The sequence below is a fragment of the Melanerpes formicivorus genome, unplaced genomic scaffold (assembly GCF_026170545.1).
Source record: "Melanerpes formicivorus ecotype bairdi unplaced genomic scaffold, bMelFor1.0.p_v2 SCAF_64, whole genome shotgun sequence".
NCBI lineage: Eukaryota > Metazoa > Chordata > Aves > Piciformes > Picidae > Melanerpes > Melanerpes formicivorus.
Genome location: NW_027142416.1, coordinates 3,745,972 through 3,759,624, shown reverse-complemented (window position 1 = coordinate 3,759,624; position 13,653 = coordinate 3,745,972). Strand labels below are relative to the sequence as shown.

The window sequence follows — 13,653 nt, the reverse complement described above, 5'->3', positions numbered from 1 at the left end:
ACAGGGCAGAATGAAAATACAGCTTCTGAGCACCAGAGTGATGTTTTTTCCTTACAACTGCACCTAGAACTGAGGAGATCCTTATACCTGGCCTAGGTACTGGGCAGGCAGTAGAAATAAGAACACAGGGCATGAAAAGAACATATAAAACAAGAAGTGGATGTAACACAGTGAGTTGGGGGAGCAAAAGGGGAAAGGTAAGATGAGTGTGGTCAGGCAGTTAACAGCTTCACTGCTAGCAACTGACCCACTGCTATGCTCAACATCCATCTGTTTAGTCTTCCCAAGCCCTATTTGTTCTCTTGTCTTCTGAAAAGTTTAGCCTTTTTGCTCACTGAGGAAATAGAAGAATACTGAGATACAGATACCTGGGCAATCATGATCAGTGCAGTTCCAAATGCCACCACTACAAATACTGGGGGGGGAAAAAAGAGAAAGAAAAAGTTAAACCAACCAAAAATCCTAGATAAATTAATTGTTCTGATCTTTAGCAAAAAGAGCCACTTTAGGCTAATTAATATGCCTTGAATTCACCCTTTCCATAGAATAGCCTGCGTATTTTCATGATACACAGGGCCCAGGCTGTAATCCATAGACAGTAGCTATTCTTTACAACCTCAGTGTGACTCTCATGTCAAATCATGAGCAGCAGCCACAGAGAAACACATACAGGAGGCTTACACATACCAGTTGCTACATTCTTGTTCAATTTTTGAGCCTACAGGGAAGGCAGTTCCATGATAAATGCAGGGGCAGTTTGACACAGAGATACAAGTTCCATTTTCCATAATGAGACCTATTGGGAAGGAAGTTAATAAATGAGATTTAAAAAACAAAACAGGCAACAGATCAACAAATTCTGGATTACTGCTCTTCCCATATCTGACATGGGAAAGTGATCTCATCTGTCTTAATTCAGGACCAGCAAAAAAAGAGTCATCCAGTGAGTGGAGAGAGCTCAGTGATGAACAGTGAAGCTCTGAACAGTTGCTCTATGCAAAATGCCTGCCTTAAGCATGTAAAACTCTACAGCCTCAAAAATTAAAAGATCCTGAGATCACATCATCTTTAATCTGCCTAGAAATGAACTTTTCATAGTCCAGTCCCTAATTATATTGAGTACAGCTCTCAGGAAGTTTATTTTCTTGTACAGAGTGTAAGACACACTCTGTTTAAGCAAAACTTCAAGAGATTTTGGTATCATTCAAATCAAGGGGATTAAATCCATGCACTATCTCACTTCAGCAAGCAGCAGTGGTGGCTCCAGCTTTTAACTGATACTTCATTCTAAGCCACCTGTATGTTTAGAACTCAGTAAAAGGAAGAATCACAATGAGAATAACAACAGCTGGAGCAGAATTTACAGTATTCACACTTTCAGACTTCAAGCTCAGTCTGTCTGGAATAGAATAGAATAGAATAGAATAGAATAGAATTAACCAGGTTGGAAAAGACCTATGAGATGATTGAGTCCAACCTATCATCCAACACTGTCTAATCAACTAAACCATGGCACCAAGCACACCATCCAGTCTCTAAATGTAGGATATTAGCTTTCCATGTATTTTCCTCATAAAATCAACAGTGCTTACCATCTGGACAGTAACAGCCATCTAAGCAGTGCAGGTTGCTGCCAAGACAGTCTTTTTCAAATGTACAAGTTGGTGGACAGCAGCTGATACAGTCCCGGTGTACAAAGCTGTCTTCACACTTCTCAGCTAGAAAATAAAATACATAGCTGGGGAGGGACTTGTTAGGGTCTCAGGTAATGATAGGGGTGGGGGGATGGAGCAAAACTAGAAACGGGTAGATTCAGATTGGCTGTTAGGAAGAAGTTGTTCCCCATGAGGGTGGTGAGAGACTGGCACAGGTTGCCCAGGGAGGTGGTGGAAGCCTCATGCCTGGAGGTTTTGAAGGCCGGGCTGGATATGGCTGTGAGCAACCTGCTGTAGTGTGAGGTGTCCCTGCCCATGGCAGGGGGATTGGAACTGGATGATCCCTGAGGTCCCTTCCAACCCTGAGAATTCTGTGATTCTATGGCACATTGAACACTAGTGCAGAGTTTCTGGTGTAGGTAATTATTCCAGTCAGGTATGATGGATTCCTTGGAGAGGCTTTAACTGATGAAGTGTCTTGAATCCCCAACAAGAACTGAAGTCTTTCTTTACCAAATTCTTTCACTGGCCCTACCAAAGAAGTTATAGTTTCTATGTGCTCATACCTCATTTAGTTACATTCATAGATTTAGTATCAGGTTTGAATCCTGCAGTGACAAGCTGCCAAGATGGAATTATTTGAAATGAATCACAGAATGTTAGGGGCCAGAAGGGACCTTGAAAGCTCATTCACTCCAAACTCCCTGCCAGAGCAGGAGCACCTAGAGCAGATCACACAGGAACACATCCAGGCAGGTCTTGAATATCTCCAGAGAGGGAGACTCCACAACCCTCCTGGGCAGTTTCTTCCAGTGTTCTGTCACCCTCACAGGGAAAAAAAAATTCTTCCTCCTGTTTCCATGGAACTTCCTATGCCTCAGCTTCCACCATTGCCCCTTGTGCTGGCATTGGGCATCACCAAGCAGAGCCTGGCTCCAGCCTCTGGGCACTCACCCTGCACATCTTTAGCAACATGAAGGAGGTCACCTCTCAGGCTCCTCCTCTCCAAGCTACAGAGCCCTCAGCTCCCTCAGGCTCTCCTCCTAAGGAAGATCTTCCACTGCCTTCATCATCTTTGTGGCTCTGTGATGGACACTTTCAAGCAGTTCCCTGAGCTCCTTCCTAAACTGAGAGGCCCAGAACTGGACACAATACTCCAGATGTGCTCTCAGCAGGGCAGAGTAGAGAAGGAGCTGATCACAGCTCTTCTAATCCACCCCAGGATGCCATTGGCCTTATTGGCCACAAGAGCACATTGCTGGCTCATGGTCAACCTCCCATCCACCAGGACCCCCAGGTCCTTTTCCCCTTCATTGCTCTCCAGAAGGTCAGTCCCCAACCTCTACTGCTCTATGGGGTTGTTCTTCCCCAGGACACAGAGGGTATCTCAAGGGTCACACAAATCTGCTTTGTTAAAGAGTCTTACTGCAGGCGGGAAAGTCATCCCTCCAGTCCCGCACCGGGGAGCCAGCGTGAGAGCAGGCTCTAGCGTATTCTGTCACTGCCCTGCAGTATGTTTCATCATCATCCACTCTGAAATGATAAAACAAGACAGTGGTCATCTTCAAATCCCTGCCATGGGATACCACACAGCATACTTCAAACACAGCTGACACCACTTAGTCATAACAGCACACAGGGTGAATATTATGGAAAGGAGTAAGCTGTACTGAACACACTGCTGTGTGCTTATCATTTGACCTCACAAAGTGTTCTTTAATTTTAGTATTGCCATAATGAACAACCCCACAAATTCATTAGCAAAAGAAGATAAGTGCTGCTGTACACATTTTGCTTATAGTAAACTAATTAGCTGGTGGAGAAAAGTAGAATTCTGTTTTGGACTAGTCTGGAGTGGGAGGAGAATCAGTCTGCTGTGCATATAAGCCAAGTGTGTTGAATGCACTTCCTTGGACTGAGCTTATCGATGCAGGCCCTGGACTACTGAGAGTTGTGCCATGTTTTTGACTCTGATATCAACAGTTTGGGAATTTGTGTTGTATATTTAGCTGCCTTAGCAAGACCTATTGGAATGTGCTGCCCAGGGAGGTGGTTGAGTTACCAACCCTGGAGACTGGATGTGGTGCTTGGGGATATGGTTTAGGAGTGAACCTTGTAGAGTAGGCTTATTGGTTGGACTTGGTGATCCTGAGGGTCTTTTCCAACAGGAATGTTTCTGTGATTTCTGTGATTTCTGATGGTGAAAGAGAAGCATGTCCTTGTCTTGAAGACAACAGACAACTCAACAGTCTCAAGATCCAGGTGCCTCTTATGTAACATGGAAATTCTGACCCATGCTGATAAAACACATTCTGGACCAAGTAACTGGTTCAGATTCCCAGCTGCCTGTGAGTCCTTGAATTTAGGCAAGAACAATCCTGCTGCTGGACTCCTGACCTTGTGCTGAAGCACTTGGTGCCCGAGGCATTATCCCACTGACTACTGTAGACAGGCTCAGGAATTTATAGTGCAGTCTTGGCCAAAGACTTCCTCTCTGCCTTAGTCTGTACAGAAGAAGCTGTACGGTGTACTTGTGCCAGGATTAAGTAAAGAGATGTTCATCAGCATTTAGGTGAGCTCAAATTTTATTGAGCTTTAGGTCACAAGATATCACCAATCCTCTGTTATTTTCAAAGTCCAACAATTCCCATCCCTCACTGTGGAGGAGTGGATGCCAAAATGACCTAGTCATAAAATGGCCTTTCTATTACAAGCATGACTGGGACAACTGAGTTCGTCTTTCAGCATGCTTCCAAAATTAGTGTTCTTGAGAATATAGGATATTGTGTTTGTGTTCTGCTTTCAACACGTCTCCTATCAAATCCACCACCACTACCCTCTTTCTTACAATGATCAGAGTCTTTCCAGCTACCCTTATCTAATCCAATTAAATAGGTCTTAAGAGAAAGAATACTTGCCATATACTATGGCCCCACTAAAGTCTCAATAAACTGATGCCAAGCCCCAAGGAGAGAGATCTCTTTTATAAGCAAGATAAGCCTAAATTAATGAGGTTCTGTGACACAGAAACTTCCTTCAAGGTTTTTACATCCACACAATTGACTTTAAGACACATATGCACGCTGACAAAAATCAAATCCACCTTGATGCTGACACAACATCACACTTGAAATTTTGCTTTTCATTGTTTTCACTTTGCTAACAAAAAGTCACAATAAACTCCTGAATTATCAGGAGACCATGGAGGGAGCAACCCATCTCTCCTCTGAGAAAAATCCATGAGCTGCAAACCTCAGGAAGCACACTTGGGATGTTTGCCTTCAAACACAAATTCTTCTCTCGACCTTATGGCAAAGCAGGAAACTGAAAATTCCTCCCAAATGTAATGGATTATGCTGAGTGATTCTTACTTTCAGTCTTGTGAACCTTTCTGGATGTTTTTGATTAAATGGATGGCTTTCTGAGAGGGCCATAATAGTGCCTGGTAGAAGTCCTGTTGCTTATGGCAGTTACCTCCTAATTTTAAAAGCCTGCTATAAAGGAAGTGGCATGCTGCTCAGTTATTTGTTCACTGGCTCTAGGCACCAGTTTAAATTGAATGATAAGAGCTAAACAGGAGCCTGGAGAGCTGAAGTTAAAATACCAGGTGACACATAATGCCGGTAACTGAGAGGCGTAACTACCACCAAAGCCAAGGAGAGCCAAATTTCTTTTGACAAGTCTGAATTTACATAAATAAAATATTCTCTCCCTCTCTCTCTCTTTCTTTCTCTCCCTCTTTCTTTCTTTCTCTCCCTCTCTCTTTCTTTCTCTCCCTCTCTCTTTCTTTCTCTCCCTCTCTCTCTCTCTTTCTTTCTCTCCCTCTCTCTCTCTTTCTTTCTCTCCCTCTCTCTTTCTTTCTCTCCCTCTCTCTTTCTCTCTCTCCATCTCTATCTCTCTCTTCTTTCTTTCTCTCCCTCTCTCTTCTTTCTTTCTCCCTCTCTCTGTTCTTTCTTTCTCTCCCTCTCTCTCTCTTTCTTTCTTTCTCTCCATCTCTATCTCTCTTCTTTCTTTCTCTTCCTCTCTCTGTTCTTTCTTTCTCTTCCTCTCTTCTTTCTCTCCCTCTCTCTCTTCTTTCTTTCTTTCTCTACCTCTCTCTTTCTTTCTCTACATCTCTCTTTATCTCTCTCCTTCTATCTCTCCTTTTCTTTCTTTCTTTCTTTCTTTCTTTCTTTCTTTCTTTCTTTCTTTCTTTCTTTCTTTCTTTCTTTCTTTCTTTCTTTCTTTCTTTCTTTCTTTCTTTCTTTCTTTCTTTCTTTCTTTCTTTCTTTCTTTCTTTCTTTCTTTCTTTCTTTCTTTCTTTCTTTCTTTCTTTCTTTCTCTCCTTCTCTCTCTCTTTCTTTCTTTCTCTCCTTCTCTCTCTCTTTCTTTCTTTTATTTTTTTCTCTACTAATTTGAACCACAGTGATTGTTCATAGAAACAGTCCAACTGTCTCAGACCAATGGTCCAGCTCCTCCAGTATCATTGATATTTCACTCTAGTATCATCTCCATGCATTTTTTGGGGGGGGATCTCCAGATACAGGTTTCAGGGATGTTGCGATTAGCAGCTCCTATTTTGTTATTAGTGATTTTTATGGATTTGTCTACCATTTCTTTGAATCCATTTAAAACTTTAGCAACCAAACTATCCCTTGGCAGGCTGGTTCAGTGACCTTAGTTTTTTTGTTTCCATACTAAATAATGGGAAGGGAAGGGAAGGGAAGGGAAGGGAAGGGAAGGGAAGGGAAGGGAAGGGAAGGGAAGGGAAGGGAAGGGAAGGGAAGGGAAGGGAAGGGAAGGGAAGGGAAGGGAAGGGAAGGGAAGGGAAGGGAAGGGAAGGGAAGGGAAGGGAAGGGAAGGGAAGGGAAGGGAAGGGAAGGGAAGGGAAGGGAAGGGAAGGGAAGGGAAGGGAAGGGAAGGGAAGGGAAGGGAAGGGAAGGGAAGGGAAGGGAAGGGAAGGGAACTAACCAGGTTGGAAAAGACCTGAACACATCTCTCTCACTTTGAACTTGGTTCCTCCTAATTTGCCTCAATGCTGCTCAGTTCTGGTCTCAAAGGAAAATGTAAGCATTCATTTCATGCATTAAAATAAATAGTCAGGAACACCAGTCTTACCTGCAAAGATCATTCATGCAGCTAGAAATATAAGAATATGGATCTATGCTTTCATGACAGCTGAGGAAAGGAAACTGTAGAAATATTTGGCACTTGAAGAAAATGTCCTGAGTATTAAGAAGAATCAGTAAATGAGAGTTAGCAAATACTTAGTGAACAAGTATCATTCTTCTTAGCTTTGTTTCCCTAATCCAGAGCCCTTTCTATCCCCATTAAGTATTGAGAACCTCACAGTCTCTATTTATTTAGAATAAACTTTATTTAGAATAAACCAGACCAGGTTGGAAGAGACCTTCAAGATCATCGCGTCCAACCCATCAACCAATCCAACCCACCCAAACAGCTAACCCATGGCACCAAGCACCCCATCAAGTTTCCTCCTGAACACCTCCAATGACGGCAACTCCACCACCTCCTTGGGCAGCCCATTCCAATGGGCAATCACTCTCTCTGTATAGAACTTCTTCCTAATATCCAACCTGAACCTCCCCTGGCGCAGCCTGATTGTGTCTCCTTCATTATTCTTCCTAAAATTTGCCTTCTGGCCTGGTTGAATGCTGCTCTTAAGTCAGCTGTGATCAAAGATTGTGAAATGACTCTCTACAACTACCTGAAAAAAGGTTTCAGAAGGTTTTAGAAGGTAGGTGTTGATCTCTTCTCACAAGTCACAGCTGACAGGACCAGAAGAAGTTATGCCAGGGGAGGTTTGGGTTGGACGTTAGTTAAAACTTCTACACCAAAAGGGTTGTCAAAGTCTGGAACTGGCCCCCCAGGCTTGAATCACCATGCCTGGATGTATTTAAAAGCCATCTACATATGGTGCTCAAGGGTGTGGGGTAGTAGTGGCCCTGGTAGAGTTAGATAATGGCTGGAGTTGATGATCTTAGGGGTCTTTTCCGACCATGGTGATTCTGAGTGATTCTATGACAAAACCCCCATTTTGTGCCAGTGTAGCAGCAGAGCAGATTAACTCTGCAGGATTCACAACTTTAAAAAAAAAAAACAAAGTAGGTGCAAGAAGTCAGAACTGGAAACTGAACCCAAATTTAACACAGCAATGAAGAGCTCTGCCAAGAGATCAGTGCCACTTGGCACATCCTATCTGAGCTTTTGTACTTTTAATCTGAAAATCTTCAGGCATACCTAGAAACAGTCCAAATCTCTTTCTCAAGGCCTTTATGCATTCAAGGCTTTCTTCAACATTCTGTATATTGATAGATGCTTGTACCATCACTGGGCAGGGCAGATTAAGAATATATGTATCTATGTCTCTCTCTCTATCATCTAGATCATCTCTCTATATCCTCTCTCTCATCTCTCTCCCTGTCTCATCTCTCTCTTTCCATCATCTCTCACTCTCTATCCACTCTCTCTTTCTATCATCTCTCTCTCTCTATTGTCGCTATGGCTGCATGCAAAGGGTGGCTGTCAATGGGTCCATGTCCAAGTGGAGGCCAGTGACGAGTGGAGTCCCTCAGGGATCAGCACTGCAACCAGGCTTGTTTAACATCTGTGTTGGTGACATGGACAGTGGCTTTGAGTGTACCCTCAGGAAGTTTGCTGATGACACCAAGCTGTGTGGTGCAGCAGACACGCTGGAGGGAAGGGATCCATCCAGAGAGACCTGGTCAGGCTGCAGAGGTGAGCCCATGACAGCATCATGAGGTTCAACAACATCAAATGCAAGGTGCTGCAGCTGAACCAGTGCAATCCCAGGCACCAATATGGGCTGGGCAGGGACTGGCTTGAGAGCAGCCCTGAAGAAAAGGACCTGGGGATGCTGGTGGGTGAGAAGCTCAACAGGAGCCAGCAGTGAGCACTTGAAGCCCAGAAAGCCAACCAGTGCCTGGTCTGCATCAAGTGTGGCCAGCAGGAAAAGGGAGGTGATTGTCCCCCTCTCTGCTCCACTCTGGTGAGACCCCATCTGTAACGAGAAGGATTTGGAGGTGCTGGAGTGTGTCCTTAGAAGGGCCACAAAGATTATTAGAGGGCTGGAGCTGCTCTGTTATGAAGACAGAGAGTTGGGGCTGTTCAGTCTGGAGAAGAGAAGGCTCCCAGGAGACCTTGTTGTGGCCTTCCAGGATCTGAAGGGGGCTACAAGAAAGCTGGGGAGGGACTTCTGAGGGTGTCAGGGAGTGATAAGACTGGGGGGAATGGAACAAAACTAGAAGTGGGTAGATTGAGATTGGATGTGAGGAAGAAGTTGTTCCCCATGAGGGTAGTGAGAGACTGGCACAGGTTGCCCAGGGAGGTGGTGGAAGCCTCATGCCTGGAGGATTTGAAGGCCAGGCTGGATGTGGCTGTGAGCAACCTGCTGTAGTGTGAGGTGTCCCTGCCCATGGCAGGGGGATTGGAACTGGATGATCCCTGAGGCCCCTTCCAAACCTAACAATTCCATGATTCTGTGATTCTATCATCTCTCTCTCACCTCTCTCTCTCACCTCTCTATCATCTTTCTCTCTCTCTAAGTAGATCAAGAATAAGATTAATTACCTCGGTGGATTCTGCTTCATCTGAGCAAGGACTGGAAAAATCTGAGGCAGTAGGTACACAAGCTACATCATCTGAGGTTTGCACAACCCAGCTATTTGCAAATTCAGCAACATCATCTGTATCTTCACCAACTGCAGGAAAACAGTAGAAGGGCATTCAGGGGGAGGGGGAAAACACAAACAAAATGTCAACACAAACACAAAATGCAGCTTGAAAATTTCTGGCAGTTTTTTAAGACATTCAATGCATCTAAGTCATAAATATCTTCAGCATATGGGTGGGGTAGGAAAATTATCACAGTATCACCAAGTGCCACGTCCAATCCCCTCTTGAACACCTCCAGGGATGGTGACGCCACCACCTCCCTGGGCAACACATTCCAATGGCAAACGACTCTCTCAGTGAAGAACTTTCTCCTCACCTCCAGCCTAAACTTCCCCTGGTGCAGCTTGAGACTGTGTCCTCTTGTTCTGGTGCTGGTTACTTGAGAGAAGAGACCAACTCCCTCCTGGCTACAACCACCCTTCAGGTAGTTGTAGAGAGCAATGAGGTCACCTCTGAGCCACCTCGTCTCCAGGCTAAACCACCCCAGCTCCCTCAGCCTCTCCTCACAGGGCTGTGCTCAAGGCCTCTCCCCAGCCTTGTTGCCCTTCTCTGGACACGTTCAAGTGTCTCAATGTCCTTCTTGAACTGAGGGGCCCAGAACTGGACACAGGACTCAAGGTGTGGCCTAACCAATGCTGAGTACAGGGCAGAATGACTTCCCAGCTCCTGCTGGCCACACTATTCCTAATGCAGGCCAGGATGTCATTGGCCTTCTTGGCCACCTGGGCACACTGCTGGCTCATGTTTAGTCAGCTGTCAATCAGCACCCCCAGGTCCCTCTCTGTTTGGCAGCTCTCCAGACACTCCGACCCCAGCCTGTAGCTCTGCATGGGGTTGTTGTGGCCAAAGTGCAGCACCTGGCACTTGGATTTGTTGAATGCCATCCTGTTGGACTCTGCCCATCTGTCCAGTCCTTCGAGGTCCCTCTGCAGAGCCCTTCTGTCCTCTAACAGATCAACATCTGCTCCCAACTTGGTGTCATCTGCAAATTTGCTGATGTCTGACTCAATCCCCTCATTCAGATCATCAATGAAGATGTTAAAGAGCATGGGGCCCAGCACTGATTCCTGGGGGACACCACTAGTGCCTGGCTGCCAGCTGGATGTGGCACCATTCACCACCACTCTCTGGTCTCAGCCCTCCAGCCAGTTCGTAACCCAGCACAGAGTGTTGCTGTCCAAGCCACGAGCTGACAACTTTTTGTCATTCTTTTTAATTTAAAGTAATATTTTAAACTACATTTACCTGAAAGGATTTTTTGATTTATTCATTTTTTTGCATATACAACAAGCAGTTGGTTGGGATTGGTTTAAGTGCAGTCTCTGACAACTCTACCACAAATACACAAATAAGGACAAGTGTAATGTCTTGACTACTTAAGAACAAACACATTCCTTTGAAAAAATGCAAGGCTTTCAGCAAGTTTTCTCAAGAGATAGTTCCTGCTATTATCTCCCTCCTTTTCCCTCACTGCAGGAACCCCCTGCAACAAACACACCACTACAGACCCAGCTCTCCTCATACCATGAGCTTGGAGAAATTGATGAACAGGACACATGACTGCAAGTCATGGCAGCAGACTAAGAAAAGCACACATACAAGAAGGTTGGCAGTAAAGAAACACATCAAAAATGTACATATTTTTTGCCACAAGAACTAAATATTGAGAAACAAAAGCTAAATATGAGCCAGAAGTGTGCCCAGGTGGCCAAGAAAGCCAAAGGCATCCTGGATGGGATCACCAATGCTGTGTCGAGCAGGAGCAGGGAGGGGACTGTGCCCTGGTACTCAGATCTGGGGAGGCCACACCTGGAGTGTTGTGTCCAGTTTTGGGCACCTCAGTACAAGAGAAATGTGGAGGTGCTGGAGCCAGGGCAGAGGAGGGCAAGGAAGCTGGGAAGGGCCTGGAGAATAAATCTGATGGAGTGCCACTGAAGGAGCTGGGGATGGTTAGTGTGAAACAGAGGAGGCTGAGGGGAGACCTCATTGCTGTCTACAACTACCTGAAAGGACAACACAGAGAGGCTGCTGCTGATCTCTTCTGACAGGTAATTAATGATAGAACAAGAGGGAGCAGCCTTAAGCTGTGACTAGGTAGGTTTAGTCTGGACATTAGGAAGCATTTTTTCAGGGCAAGAGTGGTCATGGGCTGGAACGTGCTGCCCAGGGAGGTGGTGGAGTCCCCAGGCCTGGCTGTGTTTAAAGGTGGTTTGGATGTGGGGCTATGGTTTAGGGATGACCCTTGTAGAGTAGGGTTCTGGGTTGGACTTGGTGATCCTGAGGCTCTTTTCCTACCTGAAAGTTTCTGTGATTCTGTGATTACATTTTTTTCTGTATTAAGGATGTTCAGAAGGGTATATTGCCTCCACCTTGAGGAACCTTATCTATGCTATAGTTATCTATACCTATGCATAGTTAGGAGATGTACTGAAATGCTGCTACTTCTTTCCTTTCACAGAGCTGCACTATGCATAACTTCATCTAACTTCTCTTAGCACAAAAGCACAGAGTTTGACACCGCAAAGTGGAAAGCCCCAAAGCACACCAATCAAATATTTGTGCTTGGATCTACACAAATAAACAAAGATGAGATGCTAACCACCAGTCTACTTCACTTAAGAGTCAGGAAGACTCAAAACATTTGTCCCTCTCTGGCAAATTAGTTCTTTAGGCAGGAAACTCTTCCCGTAGAGAAAAAGCTGGGCTTTGGCATAGCAGTAAACCCATTGCTTTCCCTCTGCTTCTGCACAAGCAGTAAAAAATAGTTTATTTCCACTTTTACAGGGCTTGAACTTCTAAGTCCTCAAAAAATGACACAAAATCAAATCACTGTCCTTGAAACAGCTCTATATGCGGACACAGCTTTGTAAATTAAAGCAATACAGAGATGCCTTTAAAGATGAAGATGAGGGAATAGGAAAGGAATTTGCTCTTAAGCTGTGTTTTGATATGGAAGCACTACATGCCTCTCAGCATCTTATTTATTAGAGGTATTGTAAATAGAGAACATTCAGACTGTGGAAGACTCAGGAGGGATTTAAGAGCTTCCCTCGCACCACTGGGGAAGTAGGTTTGCTGATGGAGATAAATCATCATATGAATCATAGAATGATTTGCGTTGGAAGGGACCTTGAAGATCATCTAGTTGCAAGCCCCCTGCCATGGGCATGGACCTCTCTGAATAGATCAGGTTGGTCAGAGCCTCATTCAGCCTAGTCTTAAACAGTTTGATGCCCACAGCTTATCTGGGCATCCCATTTCAGTGTGTCACTACATTCATAGTAAAGGACTTCTTCCTAATATCTTATCTAAATATACCTCACCCTAGATAAAACCACTGCCCTTTCTCCTGTCACCACAAGACCTTATAAAAAGTCTTTCTTCAGCTTTCTTTTAGGCACACTTCAGGTACTGGCAGGCTGCTCTTAGGTCTCCCTGGAGCCTCCTCTTCTCCAGGCGGAACACACCCAGCTCCCTCAGCTTGTCGTCATAGCACAGCTGCTCCAAGCCCCTGATCATTCTCATGGCTCTCCTCTGGACCTGCTCCATCAGCTCCATGTCCTTCCTATATTGAGGGTTCCAGACCTGCACACAGCACTCCAGGTGAGGTCTCAGCAGAGCAGAGCAAAGTGGCAGAATCACCTCTCTGGCTCTGCTGCCCATGCATCCTTTGATGCAGCCCACAATCCTGTGATCCAAACTCCATTTTCCTCCATTATTACAGCTCACCAGTTTTGCCCAGTTATTTAACATACTATTATTCTGGTGTACAAAAGTTGATATATGAAACAGAAAATTTGGTGCTCTCATAGGAGAGGAGGTATGAGCAGTTTATGTAGGGTAGATCTTTAAAGACTGTGCAAAGATAGGTACACTGTGTCTTCCTTCACATAGAAAGTCAAAAAGCTCCATTGTCAGCCATAGAAAGGGAAAAAAAATAGAAGGGAAAAAAGAGTTACAGTGAAATAACCTTAGCTACTGAAGAGTATGTAGGGCCATGGATGTGATTCACTGAGCAATTCCTAATAAGAGCCAAGCAGTCCTATCTTGGTATTGCCTTGGGAGGTGGTGGAAGCCTTATCCCTGGAGGTTTGGAAGGCCAGGATGGATGTGGCTGTGAGCAACCTGATCTAGTGTGAGGTGTCCCTGCCCATGGGTGAGGGGGTTGGAACTGGATGATCCTTGAGGTCCCTTCCAACCCTAACAATTCTATGATTTCACAGAATCATTCAGATTGGAAAAGACCCTCAGGGTCACCAAGTCCAAACCAGAACCCTACTCTACAAGGGTCACCCCTAAACCA

At 44.9% G+C, this 13,653-nt stretch overlaps 1 protein-coding gene across 1 annotated transcript in view; it reads right to left on the bottom strand.

Moving 5' to 3' along the window:
* Positions 1-13,653, bottom strand: part of OTOGL (otogelin like) — a 139,131-nt gene that overhangs the window by 110,863 nt on the left and 14,615 nt on the right. The window contains exons 9-14 of the mRNA XM_068162433.1: positions 9,246-9,376; positions 6,753-6,859; positions 3,082-3,188; positions 1,593-1,718; positions 688-796; positions 369-415 (exon numbers count right to left, since the gene is read on the bottom strand). Of these exons, the coding sequence (XP_068018534.1) occupies positions 369-415; positions 688-796; positions 1,593-1,718; positions 3,082-3,188; positions 6,753-6,859; positions 9,246-9,376 (627 nt within the window). The remainder of the gene's footprint in view (positions 1-368; positions 416-687; positions 797-1,592; positions 1,719-3,081; positions 3,189-6,752; positions 6,860-9,245; positions 9,377-13,653) is intronic.